At 52.8% G+C, this 14851-nt stretch overlaps 2 protein-coding genes across 3 annotated transcripts; one reads left to right on the top strand and one right to left on the bottom strand.

Moving 5' to 3' along the window:
* Window positions 1-884: 884 nt before the first annotated feature.
* On the bottom strand, window positions 885-5021 carry RPP21 (ribonuclease P/MRP subunit p21). Of its 2 annotated transcripts, none has more exons than XM_025217016.1 (5): window positions 4923-5021; window positions 4792-4892; window positions 4461-4543; window positions 3921-4052; window positions 885-3707 (listed from the first exon to the last, which is right to left on the bottom strand). In XM_025217016.1, exons 1-5 carry the CDS (start codon window positions 4977-4979, stop codon window positions 3442-3444), a joined length of 639 nt encoding a protein of 212 aa, XP_025072801.1. In that variant the 5' UTR covers window positions 4980-5021; the 3' UTR covers window positions 885-3441. The 2 variants fall into 2 exon arrangements, with proteins under 2 accessions (XP_025072801.1, XP_006034967.1); XM_006034905.3 differs by having other exon boundaries at window positions 894-3712.
* A 3141-nt stretch (window positions 5022-8162) lies between these two features.
* Window positions 8163-13835, top strand: LOC102378896 (acetylcholinesterase-like). Its single transcript, XM_025217008.1, has 5 exons — window positions 8163-8189; window positions 8867-10361; window positions 12897-13066; window positions 13267-13333; window positions 13500-13835. The coding sequence occupies exons 2-5, from the start codon at window positions 8875-8877 to the stop codon at window positions 13564-13566; spliced, it is 1791 nt and encodes a 596-aa protein (XP_025072793.1). The 5' UTR covers window positions 8163-8189; window positions 8867-8874; the 3' UTR covers window positions 13567-13835.
* The last annotated feature ends 1016 nt before the right edge of the window (window positions 13836-14851 follow it).

The following is a 14851-nucleotide window of genomic DNA, read 5'->3' as shown; positions in this document are numbered from 1 at the left end:
TCAGTACAACCTCTGGCCATAGCCACAACTTTCATACCGCTGCTCATCCTGTTGTTTCTCCTGCTGCTGAATTCAGTGGGTTGATGGTGAGGGAGGTGGAGGGAAGGAGAGAGAACAGCAGTAGTGTCCGTCCCCTGAGCTCTGGAGTCATGTGGAAGTGACAGTCCCAGCCAGAGCTGCATCAATCAGCTGTGAGTTCATAGGGCTCGCTGCACACGCAGAACTCTGGCAGGAGCCAGCACTGACTAGATGGGGAGCTCAGACAAATGGGAGTGTGGCTTCACTGTCATACCCCCGCCCCCCCTTCCCCTCCACCCTGAATTTGCCCTTGGTTAGATAGGATGATCTCCTGAGGTCCCTTCCAACCCTACTTTTCAATGATGCCACAATTTATTGACAGTGTGTTTGCTCTCTGTACTAACTGAATTGGTGGGGTGGGGCAGAGCCCCTGCTTCTCCTGCTATGACCCTCCTCTGCCATTAGACATAGAAGCAGAGGCAGGGCAGGGGACATGCTGGACGCCAACTCATAACTGTTTCCTCTCATCCTTCTGCTTCACATCCAGCTGGTCAGAGTGGGGCCATAGCTGTTCCCAGAGGACAAGGATTATCCATATTGTTCATCACAATGTGCAAGTACAAAGGGATGGCCTCCCCTTGCCAGGATCTCATGCCTTTGGGGAGGGGTAACTAGGTGGGAAGCAAGCTGTGGTTTCAGGGGGAAGGTCTTTATGCCTCTTCTAGCATGGATAAGATTCTCTTGATCCAGGGAGTCCCCTCCCTCCTTTCAATCCTCAGTTTCCTGAGGTGGACCCCACCCTCCACTCAAGCACTGCCCTGTCTCTGCCAAGACTCTGCTGCTGCTTCCTGGTGCTTGCCTGCAGCTCTAGCCATGGGAAGGGCTGCTTCTGACCGCTTGGAGCCCTGTGGAGGTGTAAGCTGGTAACAACGCCTGGAGGGGTCAGACCTAAAGTAGAGAATCATCCAGCAGGGTTTGGAGCTGAACAGCACACTTTGCCTGGATGCACATGCAGGGGCTTTTGGGCAGGAATGGTCTGGCCTTCAGGGATAGACCTGGCAGGAGCTACATCCTTTAAGAGCTGGGGCAGAGCCAGGTTAGACTTGGTTTGTGGCTTTGCCTATCATTGAACCAACTGCTTCTTCCTGAAGTCCAAAGCTGTGTTGAAATAGACAGCTCTACCACACTAATTCAGAAGTCTACAAGGAAATACAGTGTCTAGACCCTAGCTGGCCCAGGGCACAGGCTTTATTTGGATGGGCAGACAACATGGGGCTGGCAAGACTGGGAACTGTGCCAGTCTGTCTTTGAGGTTCCCACTACACATGCAGGTAAAGGCGTGATGGGATCTAATATGTGATCCAAGGAATCGCACCTCCTTCCATGTCAGACATGCATGGCACAAGGTATGATTGTAAAATCATGCATTAGATGTCATTGTGCCTTATTACTGGTGATGGGGAGGCCTGATCCCAGGCTCCCTCTGCACTGGCAAGAAGCAAGCTCTGGCAGTTGTTTTCCTCTCCCAGCCAGAGTGCACACACCACATACCCTGGGGGCCTTGAGTGCCCAGGTACCCAGCATCTGCAGCTGCAGGGCACTGCTGGGCTGAGAGTCCCTTCAGCTGCAGTCCTCACAACCATGGCTGTGCATGGTGCACCCCTGCAGCTGGGAGTCCAGTCAGCTGACAGAGCTTCTAACTTACATGTGTACATTCCAACTCAATAGCAACCACCTATATAGTTACTACACAGTTTCCAGCAATAACTTTATAGCTGGTTGGACCTTTTTATGGCACGATACTTCATTTGCATGTGTAGCCAGTCTAAATTAATTTCAAATTTAACCCAGTAATTTCATGATACATGTAAAGCATAGAGAGGGCCTGAGTGTGCTAGAAATCCCCACTGACAAGAATTCTCCCATACACTGTGTTCTTTCCCTGTCACTTCTGTCCCTTACTATAGTTTTTTTCCTCCGAGTTCAAATTACACTGTTGACCATGTTTGGTAGCACAGGGGAGATGTGGGATCCTGGAGAACAGGCTTTCAGGCTGCTGCTCATCCTGTTGTTTCCCCTGCTGCTGAATTCAGTGGGTTGGGGGTGAGGGTGGTGGACAGAGGTGGCGATTAGTAGCTGTGTCCATCCAGAGCTCTGGAGTCATGTGAAAGGGTTGGTTCCTGCCGGAGCTGCATCAATCAGTTGGTGAGTTCAGAGCTCCCTGCACACGCAGAGCTCTGGCAGGAGCCAGCACTGACTAGGTGCTGAGCAGAAAAATGGGGGTGTAACCACACTGTTGCACCCCTACTACCCGCAACCCAAATCGCCCTTGGCTAAGCTGGATGACCTCCCGAGGTCCCTTCCAACCCTACTTTTCTATGATGCTACAATTGGAGTGACAGTGACAATGCTCTATCTTTACCCAGCGTTGACTGAATTGGTCGGGCTGGGCAGAGCCCCAGCTGTGGCCTTCTGCTGCCATTGGATGTGGAAGCAGAGGCAGGGCAGAGGGCACACTGGGCATCTACACATGCCAGTTTCCTCTCCTCCTTCACCTACTCAGATGCAGCTGGCCAGTGTGTTCCCAGAGAGCAAGGATTCTCCACACTGCTCATTAGTCATCACAGTGAGTAAGTACAAGGGAATGAGCCCCTTTGTCAGGATCCCATGGCTGTGGGGAGGGACAACAAGGTGGGAAGCAAGCTGTGGGGAGAGGGGTTTCTTGCTGCTTTCTAGCCTGGATAGTTTTCCTGTTCCAGGGAGGAATCTTTTCTTATGCTGGCATGTTCCCTCTCTCTCTTTCCTAAGTCTCCTTGGGTGGACCTTACCGACCACTTAGGTGCTGCCCTGTCTCTACCTCTGCCATATCTCTGGCAAGACTCTGATGATGCTTCTCAGTCCTTGCATAGAGCTCTGACAAAACAGGACAGCAGGGGCTGGCTCTCCATATCTTCCATTTCCCTCACCTTGTTTTTTGAATCCCTCAACCCAGAATCAACAAGCTTCTGCCTTTGGATGCCTCCAACATTCCTTGAAATCCTGCTGCTGAGCAGATGCAGTGTTCAAGTTACCGTGTGATGGGCACAGACAGAAGCTCCCGTCTTCCCTTGATTCTGTGTCACAGATCTTAGCCTGGGACAGAGGGCTCCCTCTCCCCCATTGTCCTTTTCTTCACTTTTGTCCTAATTTAAATCCAGACAAGAAGGGCTGGGAAATGCTGCATGTGACTAGATAATTTTATTTCATGGTGCAAAACCTCCCCCATCGCAAGATCAGACTCTTTCCACTGGCCCTGGGGCTGGACTGCAGCTGGCATCCTTTAGAGGGAAGAGACCCTACACCGTGTGTCCTGCCTCCCCTTTGCCAGCCAGTCTCTAAAGAAAAAAGTCTCTTTCACTCCTTCTCCAAATCAGTCTCTGACCCTCATTCATAATGAGTCTCCTGGAGTTTTCTTCTTCCCAGCATGGTCCTTGCTGACTGGGACCACACAGAAAAGTCAGTGCCCTCTGCAGATGGCTGCTTCAAGGGTGCGGGCATCATCTTCCACCTGCATCTCCTTTCCCCTTCTGCCTTGTGGCCTCTGTGGTTCCCTCCGAGGTGTTCTGGCTCTGGAAGCCCAAAGTCCCGCTCAAAGCTTTGCCCTTCTGTGCTGGAGGCTCCTTGGATGGCTGGTGGAGGCCTGTGGACTTCTGATCTGAAACAGAGAAGAGGCAGTGGCATCAGAGATCCCTGTAGTACTGCTCCACACCCCCAAAATGTTAACTCCTCACCAATCCCTGATTGCCTCCTGACTCACTGAGCCACCCCAGATAGGCCTGGCACCCAAAACCCTACTTCCCCCTGCCAGGGAGTAATCCTCCCTGTCCCCTTTCACACTTTGGATGCTGGCCCATTTCTCTCACCACACTGAGGCTGGTTCTCCAGCAGGGCTTCAGGCTGCTCTGCCCACAGCTTATACTCTGGGTTGTTCAGGAAGCGCTTGGTCAGGCCACAGGTGAGGCATCGCACAATCGTCCAGCGTTGGCGGCGGCATCCTGGGGAAGGGGAGGAAGATGAGATGGGGTCAAAGACAAACAGGGAGGCATGGGCGCCCACTCCTCTCACAGAGCCCAGTAGTCTGAGCTCCAAGTCTCCCCACTTCACCCCACGTCCCCGCACCCCTCCCACAACCCAGGGGTCCCAACTTCCAACCCTGCACTAAGTACCAGCCCTGCTCCCCTCACTAGACTGACTACAAACCCAGGAGTTCAAAGTCCCTGCCCCTCCCTAGACATCGCCTGCTGCCCAGAGTTGGGGGGAAAAAAAGGCAGGCATGTGGGATCTCCGCTGTCTCCACTAGCAGCAGCAGGCCCCCGGTCCCCCCCCAGAGCGGGCCTGGCACCTCAAGCTCCCCGCCCCAGCAGGCAGCTCTAGTCCCCGCACACAGGAGCAGCAGCACTCACTTCTCTGGCGCACGGTGGCGCTGACACCTGGGACAAGGAGGGAGGAGCAGGCTTTGCACATGGTTCTCTTCACCGATGGGTCCCTGGCGGGGGAAGAAGCACAGATCAGGGATCAGGGCTGCCGACCTGCAAGTGGGGAGAGCAGCAGGAGGGGCCCTCCAAACGACCCCCACACCCCTGAGAAAGGGCAGCAGCCTGATCCCCACAGGGGCAGGGGGCGCAGAGGAGATCCCCCACCCCAGAGGGGAAGGGCCCTGCGTGCCCTTCGCCACCCCCAGGCGCCGCCACCCAGCCCAGCCCAACCCAGCCCGGGCTGCAGCCCCGCACTCACTGCCGGAGGACGAGGCGGCGGCTGACGCTGCGCTGCGTGTGGCAGTAGAAGCGCGCCAGCTCCTGCCCGTCGGGGCTGCGGGCCAGGACGCAGTGCGCCGCCTGCGGGAGGGAGGCAGCGGACCCCCGCACCTGGTAGAGGAAGCTGAGCCGCTGCAGCGCCTCCTTGTCCTTCACCTGCGCCGCCATCCCAGCCGCCGCCGCCGCGCACGTGGGGAGCCCGCAGCCGCTTCCGGCTCCGCCCCGCAAGGGCCGCTGGGAAATGTAGTTCCCCCCCCCCTCGTTTTCTACTCAACCGGCCTCGTCAATACTTGCTGGATGGACTCACCCCAGGTTGAGTCTACACGTTCATTAATGCGCAGTAGTTACTGCGCATTTCGTTTAGTACTAATGCACAAGCCAGGGTTCAAATGACACTGACTTTTGGGGCAGCAAAAAAATTGGCTGCCCATCAAGATGCCCTAATTAAATTGGAGGACCTCCCCCCCCCTTCTGATTTGCAAATCTTCCAGGGGGGCTCTCATCTTTCATGGGGGTGCTGAGCTCCCCCGTAATTCGAACCCTGGCACCCCGCATGGTTTTTTTGTGACGCTTACTGCGCAGTAGCACGCCGGTCAATACACGACTGCGCAGCATTATAAGGCTACTGCACAGTTATTAGGTTACTGCGCTGTAAGCGTCTGGTGTAGATGCACCTGCAGTCGTGTAAAATGCAGAGATGTTCCCGCCCAGTATTTGGCTTCGTTTAAAAAAGGAACTGAAAGTCAGTTTAATATGAGCTACCGATCAAGACCCCGCAGTTGTACTAAGCCCCCAAACTTGGGGCACTGGCAGGGGAAGCTAAAAAGGAGGGTTCCCAGTTTTTGAATTGGGGATGCTGGGGGGTTAGGGTCACAGTCCAAGGGGCTAAGGAGATGGGAAAAGCCCAGGTGAATAAACATTAGGGTATAAACATTCAGGAGATACATACAGGTAAATAGTGACTCAGTGGTGAAACCCTTCAGGAGCCAATTGCAAGGTAATGGATAGGGAGCATTAACAACATGGTACATACACTGAAGAAACCTCAGACCTTCGCTCAGCGCCGGAGGGGGCTCCAAACCAGTCTTTGGTGTCTACCCAGGCTCCATGCCTGGGCCCCACTGCGGTGGCTTGCAGATTCAGCTTGGCTGCTGCTTTCTGTCTCTGCCATGTGTCTCTTTGGCTGCCACGATCCCCTGCCACTCTCTGGCTGCGAAACCCTTGCACACACTGTCCCAGCTCTCCTCCGCTTCCTCTCTTGCCCAGAAGCCTTCAGGAACTGTAGCTCATGCTCCGACATTACAGTCCAGTGCTTTTCTGCTTCCTCTCCTTTCCAGCAGCCTTCTGGAAACTGTAGTTCGTGCTTTGACGTTACAGTCCATTACACAGTGTTAGTAAATCTAATCCACAAAAATATCATGACACCGGGGTGGATGCAGTGGGAGTGAAGTGGTGCAGTTGCACCCCCCTTTGATTCCCGTGCCACCCAAAGTTTAAAACCAATTGCCTGGCAGCAGCATTTCTATTCAGGTAACAATGAGGGAGTCAGCTGATTTCAGGCTCATAATCTATCTGACTCCTAAACTCTTCATTCCACAGGTGTTAACAACCCTCTCTCCTTTTTAAGGGTCTTTTCCAACGATTCAGCTATCCTTCCTTCTGCAATTCTGCTGTCTGTTAGCTGCTCTTCCTAATGTCGCTCTTATTTCAAAGCCCTACAGACTTTAGCTAAAAATGTTACTTCAGGTATGGGAACAACTTTCAGCAGTGAGGCACTGGAGACACTGTCAAGATATTCAAGAAGGCTTGATTTTGTTTTAAGAATCTGGAAGACATGTACATTTAATTCCAACGACAACAGGACTGAAGAAACAACATATTTTGATGATTTGCCTAGTTTATTGTGTTTTTATGCATAATATATGATACAGCAAATTAATGCACATTTCAGTAAAGTTATATTTGTTCTTGCTTTGTCCTTAAACTAAATAATGTAGCCCTAGGCCTCTAGCATATTGGTAAAGCTTCTAGTTCCTTTTTACCTAGGGAAAAATGTGTATTGTGTTACATGTGATGATGCACCACACCATCTTCACCCTCCTTTTCAGAATCCTAGATCTGCCCATGCATGACACCTGTAGCAGGAGGCTCCTGACTCCATTACAAAGAGGGGAACAGAAAGGGGTCTGTGCCTCTACCAGGAGCTGTGCTCCCAGTGAATTGTGCAAGCACAGCAGCTGGAAGTGCTAGGCAGAAGGGCCCTGGTAGGAGCTGGGACAGGAGCTTCTGTTGGATACAGCTAAAGAAAAGTTGAATCCTGGAGAGGGTGACTAGGAGTGGGCCTGGGGAAGGGCCAGAGCTTAAGAGAAGCCCAGCAGAGATAGAGCAGGCCTGAGGAAAGACCTGTGCTGCAAGGAACTAGCAAAGATTGGCTGAGCTTTGGGACAACCTGGAAAACAGAAGCCTGAACGGAGAGGCTTGGGAGGGCTGTAAAAGGGTGCAGGGAGGCTGTGATCAGGGGACACTGAAAGAGTGCGCTATTTGAGGGATACCAACTACTTTGGGCCAGTGGACCAGAGGGAAGGGTGGACTACACCTTGGCAGGATGCCTGGATGCAGTTAGAGCCAGGGGCCCCGTGATGTAAAGAGGGGAGGTACCCAGGGGGATTGCCCCCAGACCAGACAGAGGACACACAACAGACCATAACAGCAAGGTGTGGCAGGTGGGTAAGCTAAGCATGCAGGTGGTCGGATGGGCATACGGGCAGCAGTTGACTGCTAGGAGTCAGAAGGGAGTCCCACAGCCTCAGTCCATGCAGTCACGCACCCCATGAACCCCCACACAGTCCTGCTTCTCTGTGTGGGTTTGTGACAGCATCCATCTCTGAAAACCCTTCAGCCGAGAGCTGAGAGTCTCATCTACTCACCCCTTGGTTCTTCAGGCCCTGCCCTCCAAATGTCACAGGGCTGCAATCTGTCTTTGAGACACACTTGCAAACTCTCTTCCTGTGAGTTGCCTATTACCTTGCAACAGGTCTATGGCTACAGTCTTGTCATGGCAGTCATGAAACCACCTTGCTTTGAGTGCTGTGTCCAGTTTTATGCCCTTCACTTCAAGTCAGGCCTCTGTTCTTCCCTTCTGGGTCCTTGACTTGTGCCCTGGAGTTCACCTGGCCAGGTCTAATCCAGGTGTGCGCACATGTGGGCCAGTGGGGTCACTGCTCTCAGGATAGATACGTAAGATCAGAGGTTGGACCCTGGCTGTTATGCTTGGCATCAGAACAACTCCCTGGCTCTGGTCTCTCATAAATCTCTACGGACTGAGCTGTAAGACACAGAGAGAATCACAAAGAAACAGCAGCATCGGGCACAAGGGAGGTGAGTCTGTGCTTCTCTGGGTCCTCGCAGCTCCAAAACAGGGCAGGGGGAAGGGAATGAATGACTGGTCAAAAGAACAGAACTGGACTCTCCTCTTATGAGATACCTGCCTAAAACACCCCAGACCACCCCCCAAAGAGTTTGAGATAACACCAGAGTCCTGATTCCCAGCCCCCTGCTCAAACCCACTAACCCCAGTCTCCTTCCAACTCTCCATTCATCCCCTCTGCCCCAGTTGGTCCCCCTGGCTGTGCTGTGGATTTTAACTAACCCCCAGCTTGTGGAGTGGCCACTCGCCACCCTCTCCATGCCTGGGCTCTGTCCCTGCCATTGGTATAAGAGTGGGATCTAGACAGTTTGAGCAGGGGGGCTGAGAGCCAGGATCCCTGGCTTTACTCTCGTTGTGGGAGAGGTGTATGCAGTCATGTCCGCATCTGACAGGAAGGAGCCTGTCGCCTTCAGGAGGGCATGGCGGAAAGGGCAAATCATCGTATCAGAGTGGGGAGCTTCCAAAGGGCTTGAATGCTGAGTGACTGACTAGAGGCCGAAATGGCTGAAGGGAATAAGGATGGCAGAAGAGCATTGATGCTCCATGGCTGGAGCTGGAGGGAGTTGCAGCCCTGAGTGGGCAACTGCTGCCCTCCTTCTCCATAACCTCTGAGTGCTTTCCCTTCCAGCTGCCACCATGTTGGGACTCCTCCCTGCAGTCACCTGCCTGCTCTTCTTCTCCCAGCCGGGTTCCAGCTCCACTTCTGACGGCGATGGCACAGTGGTGAACACCACCAGTGGCCCTATCCAGGGCAGGCGTCTCTCAGCTGGCTCCGGCACCGTGACTGCCTTCCTGGGCATCCCCTATGCTGAGCCCCCTCTGGAAGCCTTACGTTTCCAGAAGCCCCTTCCCCACAAGCCCTGGACAAACATCCTGGATACCACTAGCTTTCGTAGTCCGTGTCCCCAGCCTCCTTTAATTGGCTGGCCTGATAGCAGCATGTGGATGCCCAAAACACCCTATTCTGAGGACTGCCTCTTCCTTAACATCTGGGTGCCCCATCCCCGGCCATCTTCCCCAGTTCCCATCCTCATCTGGATCCATGGTGGGGGGTTTTTTATGGGCGCAAGCTCTGTGGACCTGTATGATGGGCGTTACTTAGCCACCACCGAGAGTGTGATCGTGGCCTCCATGAACTACCGGCTGGGGGCACTGGGCTTCTTGTCCTTGCCACCGACTGCCCCGGGAAATGCTGGCTTGTGGGACCAGCAGCTGGCACTGCGCTGGCTGAGGGATAATGCAGCTGCCTTTGGCGGGGATCTCAGTCGCTTGACCCTCTTTGGCCAGAGTGCTGGGGGTGCCTCCATTGACTTCCACCTCCTCTCTCCAAGCAGTCGTCCCCTCTTCTCTCGGGCTGTTATTCAGAGTGGAGCTTCCAGCTCCACCTGGGCTTGGATTGACCCAGAGGAGGCAAAGCAGAGGGTCCAGGCCCTAGGCCTACTGCTGGGCTGCCCTGAAGCAAATGACATTGCCCTGGTGGGATGCCTGCAAGGGAAGGAGGTGGGGGAGATCCTCAAGCATCAGATGTCCGTTGGCAGGCATCAATCACTAATTCACCTTAGCTTCGTGCCTACCACGGATGGGGATTTCCTGCCAGATGCACCATGGAAGTTAGTGAAGGCTGGGCACAACCAGTCTATGCCCATCCTGGTTGGATTCACCACCAATGAGGGATCCAACTTTTTGATTTCTTCTTATTTCCCATTTGACCTGGAGGATGCAAGTCAGATTGGCTGGGAGAAGCTACTGAAAGTGTTGGGGCAGATGTTACAGGGGACACCAGAACATGTTATTGAGGCCATTGCACTGCAGTACAGCCCTGCAGAACAGGGCACCACACGGTACCGATGGGCCATGGAGCAGATTATTAGTGACATGCTCATTGCCTGTGGAGTAGTTGATGTTGCCCAGCGGGAGTCAGAGGCCCAAAGTCCTGTGTACGCCTATACCTTTGCCTATCGCCCCAGGAAGCTGTCATCCCCTGAGTGGACTGGGGTGCCACACGGCTCGGACCTGCTCTTCTTGTTTGGGACCCAGGCAGCAGGCAACCAGAACTTCACTGAAGCCGAGGCAGCACTAAGCCGCAGGGTGATGTGGTACTGGGCAGAATTTGCCAGGAGTGGGTAAGAACATCCCATCTGAGAAACCCGCCCTCTCTCTGTCTCTCTAGGCCCTCACAGCCCCAAGTACATTCTTCTTCCAAGATGGTTTCAGTCCCCGACCCATGGTTTCCATCCCCAACCAAGCCACCAAGGCAGCTAAGATCATTCAACCATATGTTTCTAGCAGCAGCAAAGACAGGGATCAATGGAGGCGTCTACATGTTGCCCTATGACAACATAGCAATGCCCTATGTCACTGTACAGCACATGATGGCGACGTAGAAACCTACACGTGATCACCAGCTGTGTGGCCATCGCAGTGCACTCCCCGGTTATAGCACATCTCTATGGTGACATAGCGATGACATCTAACCGGGCGCCGCATGCACAGTGCAGTAACAGCCCATATTGTGCTCTGCTTTAGTACTTCCAAAAGGAAGTATGAAAGCATGGCGCTGTAGCAATGTCACCATATGGCAATGTGTAGACATGCCCAATTAGACCGAGGGCTTGTTAACAGGAAACCACCCATTCATCTGGCTCCTCTGCTCTAGAACCCTACCAAGTTCTAGCTCTGGGGCACAAAACCCTCAACCGCATAGGTTACATTCAGTGACTGCTTCTTCCTTTTGTCTAAATGATCAGAGAGGCTTATGAACATGGTCCATCCTGACTGAGGTTGTGAGCGATTGGAGTAGCTGCATCAAATCTGCTTGTCAACACTTAAGTGTCCCTTCCTTAACATTTGCCATAGAATCATAAAACCATAGGGCTGGAAGGGATAAAACCATAGGGCTGGATCTGGACCTCCAGAAGTCATCTAGTTCAACCCTGCGCCTTAGGTAGGATCATCCTTATCCAATGCATCCTGTACAAATGCTTTTCTAACCTATTACAAAAATACATAATAAACCCCATTATAGCTACAGGGCATATCTCCCTAACCTGCCACAGGTAAAGCAATGGTGGCCAATGTCCTGCTTCTGCAAGTGTTGTTAAAATGCACTTGAGAGGTCCAAGGGAGAGGGTCACCCCCCACTCCCACTACAGAAGAAGGCAAAAATCCCCACTGTCCATACCAGTCTGATTATGGGATAAAATTCCCCAGGACTCCAAACAGGGAGTTTTGAAAACCCATATACCTCTGGATCCACTGCTTCTGAGGTGGTGGGAATGTGTTTTATCAGATTCCCACACCCCATGGCTATGCACCACTGACATCCTTTCAATTACATTTGCAGGTGACACCCAGTTGGATGGAGATGCAGACACTGGAAGGTGGGAGGGTGGTGGGGAGGCTCAGATTCAGAATGACCCAGACATATTAGGGACACATTTGGAAATGAATCAGATGAAAGACATTAAGGGGAAATACAAAATACTTCATTTAGGATGGAAAAATGACATACAAAATACTGGAGAATTCTGGTGGGGCTGCAAGACTTCCGAAAAGGACCTGGAGGTTATAGAGGATTGTAAGCTATGAACCATCAGTGTGCTCTAGTTGCCAAGAAGGCCAATAGCAGGCTAGGTTGTATTAGTAGGAATGTGAATTGGAGATTAAGGGAAATCCTCCTGCTCTGTCTGGCACTGGCTGCTTCTCAGCCTCTTGTGGGCTAAGACCAAAAGTAGGGAGTATTGGAAGTCCCAGACTACAGAGTCTGGGATGGAGGATGCTTGCCTGTAGTATCTGGAGGCATCCGAACCCCAAGACCTCCAGGCTTGGGCCTCCACATGGATGCCTGCCAATGGATTTGGGAGTATGTGAAGTCCCAAGATGATAGGTCTGGGATGGAGGATGCTCACTGGTTGTAGTGCCATACATGGTGTTTAGAACAATTGAGTTCTGCCTGCTCAGTCAATATGGTTTTTGGAACGATTGAGTTCTGCTCAGTCGATATGATTTGGAATTGGTTTAGCTGATTTGAATTGATTTAGCTGATTTGATGTGGGACACGAAATATGTTATTAAAAAAAAAAATAACATAAAAAAAACCCTCCTGCTCTGTCTGGCACTGTCGAGGCCTCACCTGAACTACTGTGTCCACCTTTGGGGCCCTCACTTCAAGAAAAATGTGGAGAAGTTAGAGTCCAGCAGAGAGACTTTCACACTTCCCAACATCCCTCTGCTCCCAGCACTGCCCTTCGCTGTTGCTTGACCACACAAAATGCTGCTCTTGGTGGGCAGCCTGATAGGACCCTGGGAGATTGTGGGAATCTTTACTGTGTCAGTCCGAACACCCCATGGAAAGTCCGTGCCCCAAAGGCAGCCAGCCATCCTAATCCTGGACTGGCTATGACTTTGGTCTCTGTGAAGCCAATGGGTGAAGATGATCCTTCAGTGAGGCCACGGTGAGTCTTCCCCACACTGAAGAAGACTGGGAGGCAGCTGTGCTCTTATCCAAAGGCAGCTCACAGGCATTTTGAAAAAGCTGTAGGACTTGACTTAGATGCCCCTGCTCTGTTAAGCGATGATGCCCCTGCTGGTGTTTTGTCCCTTCCCTGGTCCTACCTCATGCTCATCTTCACATGCTGTGTTGAATGTTTCCCTCCCAGCAACCCCACGGGGGCGGGCAGCAGTGGGGAGCAGTGGCCCCCCTACACCACCACTGAGCAGAACTTCCTGCGCATCAGCATGGAGGAGCCCCGGGTTGCAAGCCCATCGCCCGCCCAGAGCTGCGGCTTCCTGATGCCACTGATCATGAAACAACTGGAAGCCCCCACAGGTGAGCATTGGCTGGGGAGACAGCACAGCTACCCTGAAGGAACCTCTGCCTCAAGCCAGCAGGTTCCTGTAATCTTGGCTGGATAAAAGCCAGAACTCCTTTGAGGGGGAAAAGCCCCACCGGCTGGTTCTATTGAGCTGGAGCGGAAGCTGGTGGTTTCAAGGGTGAGACAAGCCCCTTACCCCATTCTTCTCATCCAGGCAGTTCCCTGCCCCAGACCAGTACCAGCTCTGGGGCCTGCTCGGATGGAAAAGCCCACTTTCAGAAGTAAGTGGAATCCTCTGTGCTCCCCTTTTCCCACCTGTGGGAGCTCTCCCATGCTCTAAGGGTCCAAAACCGTCCTTTGGAATCAATCCAAACTCAAGCCCCATCTTCAGTCTCTTGGGCCTTTCCATTGGGACAGCCTGTCCCATACCTGTGTTCCCTCTTCCAGCTCAGCTCCATGGACCCTCTGCAACCCCAGGGCAGAAGAAACATGTGAAGGACTGAGACCCACGTAGGATCAGGTGGGCTTCAGCATCCACAGGCAAGCTGCCCTTTCCCTTCCATGCTAAGGAGACAGAAGGAGGATGCTCTATCAACCCCTGGAGGCAGCTAGAGTCCTGTTCACTCTGAATTTTGCTTCGCCCTACTTCATCCACACACTTTCTTGCAATATATGATGCAGTACTGGATGTCAGTGTGGCTTATGTGCAACTGTAGAGAGTGCGCTGGTGGTTTGCCATGGCTGACAAAGTTGACCATGCTGGTACAGAGCTGTGTGGGAGTCTGCTTATGTCTGTATCTCTTTTCTTGAATAAACATACCTGTCATAGACTCATAGCATCATAGAACCATAGAAAAGTAGGGCTGGAAAGGGTTTTAGGATATCATCCAGTCCAACCCCTGTTTTAGGCAGGATCATCTCTATCCACATCATCCAAGACAAAAAAAATTGGGAACAGTCCATGCAGAACTGCCAGGTGTAATGCTTGGAACATGAAAAATGCCCTTTAACTTGCCAAGGGTAAAGCAGGGGAGAAGGGCACAAATAATGTCCTGCCACTGCAGGGACAGAAAGCAACTTGCTAAAATAAGCCCAAGAGATCCAAAGAACACATCACTTGCCACAGAGGAAATCAGCCCACTTCCCTTCCCCACAGGTCGTGTCAGTCCAACCATGGGGTGAGATTCCTTCCTGATCCTAAATGTGGCAATTGGTCTGACTCCGTGCAGAGGGGCAGGACCCTCCAGCCAAGAACCTCTGAGCTTGTAGGTTCTAGCAGGGGCATCAGTACATCCTCGTTAAAATCTCCGTGCTTGGTTGTAGACAACCCCTGTTTCTTCTGAGGAAGGCAACCTGCCCGACACCTGTAGCAACAGGAAGGGGAAAAATTCCTTCTGGGATGCATGCAGCAAACAGCACAGCCCAAAAGCCTGGGATGTACCAACTACCCTCTACTCTGCTCTGGTGATTGCGGGTGGGGCCGGCTGGGTTAATATGGGAGCCCTTCCACCGGTACCACCGCCTCCTGCTCCATGGGAGAAGGTGAAGGCAGAGGTGGAGGGGGGCCACCCCGCTGCTCCACAGCAGGAGGTGGAGTCAGAGGCAGGCGATGAGGTGGAAGCCGCCTTGAATCCAGGGTGAGTTTTTTCCCCCGTTCAACATGGGGGGGGGAGGACAGGGAGGGAATGGAAAACCCTGTCTTGGATTTGAGTACTGGGGCTGGGGCCAGGGCTGAGCCTGCCACTGCTACTCATACTGTTTGGGTGGGGCTGGGGTGGCCCCAAGTGGGTTGGGAGGTG

Source organism: Alligator sinensis, unplaced genomic scaffold, assembly GCF_000455745.1.
Source record: "Alligator sinensis unplaced genomic scaffold, ASM45574v1 scaffold1208_1, whole genome shotgun sequence".
Taxonomy (NCBI): Eukaryota; Metazoa; Chordata; order Crocodylia; family Alligatoridae; genus Alligator; species Alligator sinensis.
Note: the sequence above shows the minus strand (reverse complement) of the source record. Positions and strands in the feature narration are given on the sequence as shown.

Bases quoted from the DNA above. Each gene is read 5' to 3' on its own strand.
- RPP21 (XM_025217016.1), bottom strand. From the start codon at position 4,979: ATGGCGGCGCAGGTGAAGGACAAGGAGGCGCTGCAGCGGCTCAGCTTC. The intron at 4,053-4,460 runs GTGAGTGCTGCT...CCCCTTCCCCAG, and splicing joins CGCCACCGTGCGCCAGAGAA to GATGCCGCCGCCAACGCTGG. The intron at 3,708-3,920 runs GTGAGAGAAATG...GTTTCAGATCAG, and splicing joins GGAGAACCAGCCTCAGTGTG to AAGTCCACAGGCCTCCACCA.
- LOC102378896 (XM_025217008.1), top strand. From the start codon at position 8,875: ATGTTGGGACTCCTCCCTGCAGTCACCTGCCTGCTCTTCTTCTCCCAG. The intron at 10,362-12,896 runs GTAAGAACATCC...TTTCCCTCCCAG, and splicing joins GCAGAATTTGCCAGGAGTGG to CAACCCCACGGGGGCGGGCA. The intron at 13,334-13,499 runs GTAAGTGGAATC...TCCCTCTTCCAG, and splicing joins GGAAAAGCCCACTTTCAGAA to CTCAGCTCCATGGACCCTCT.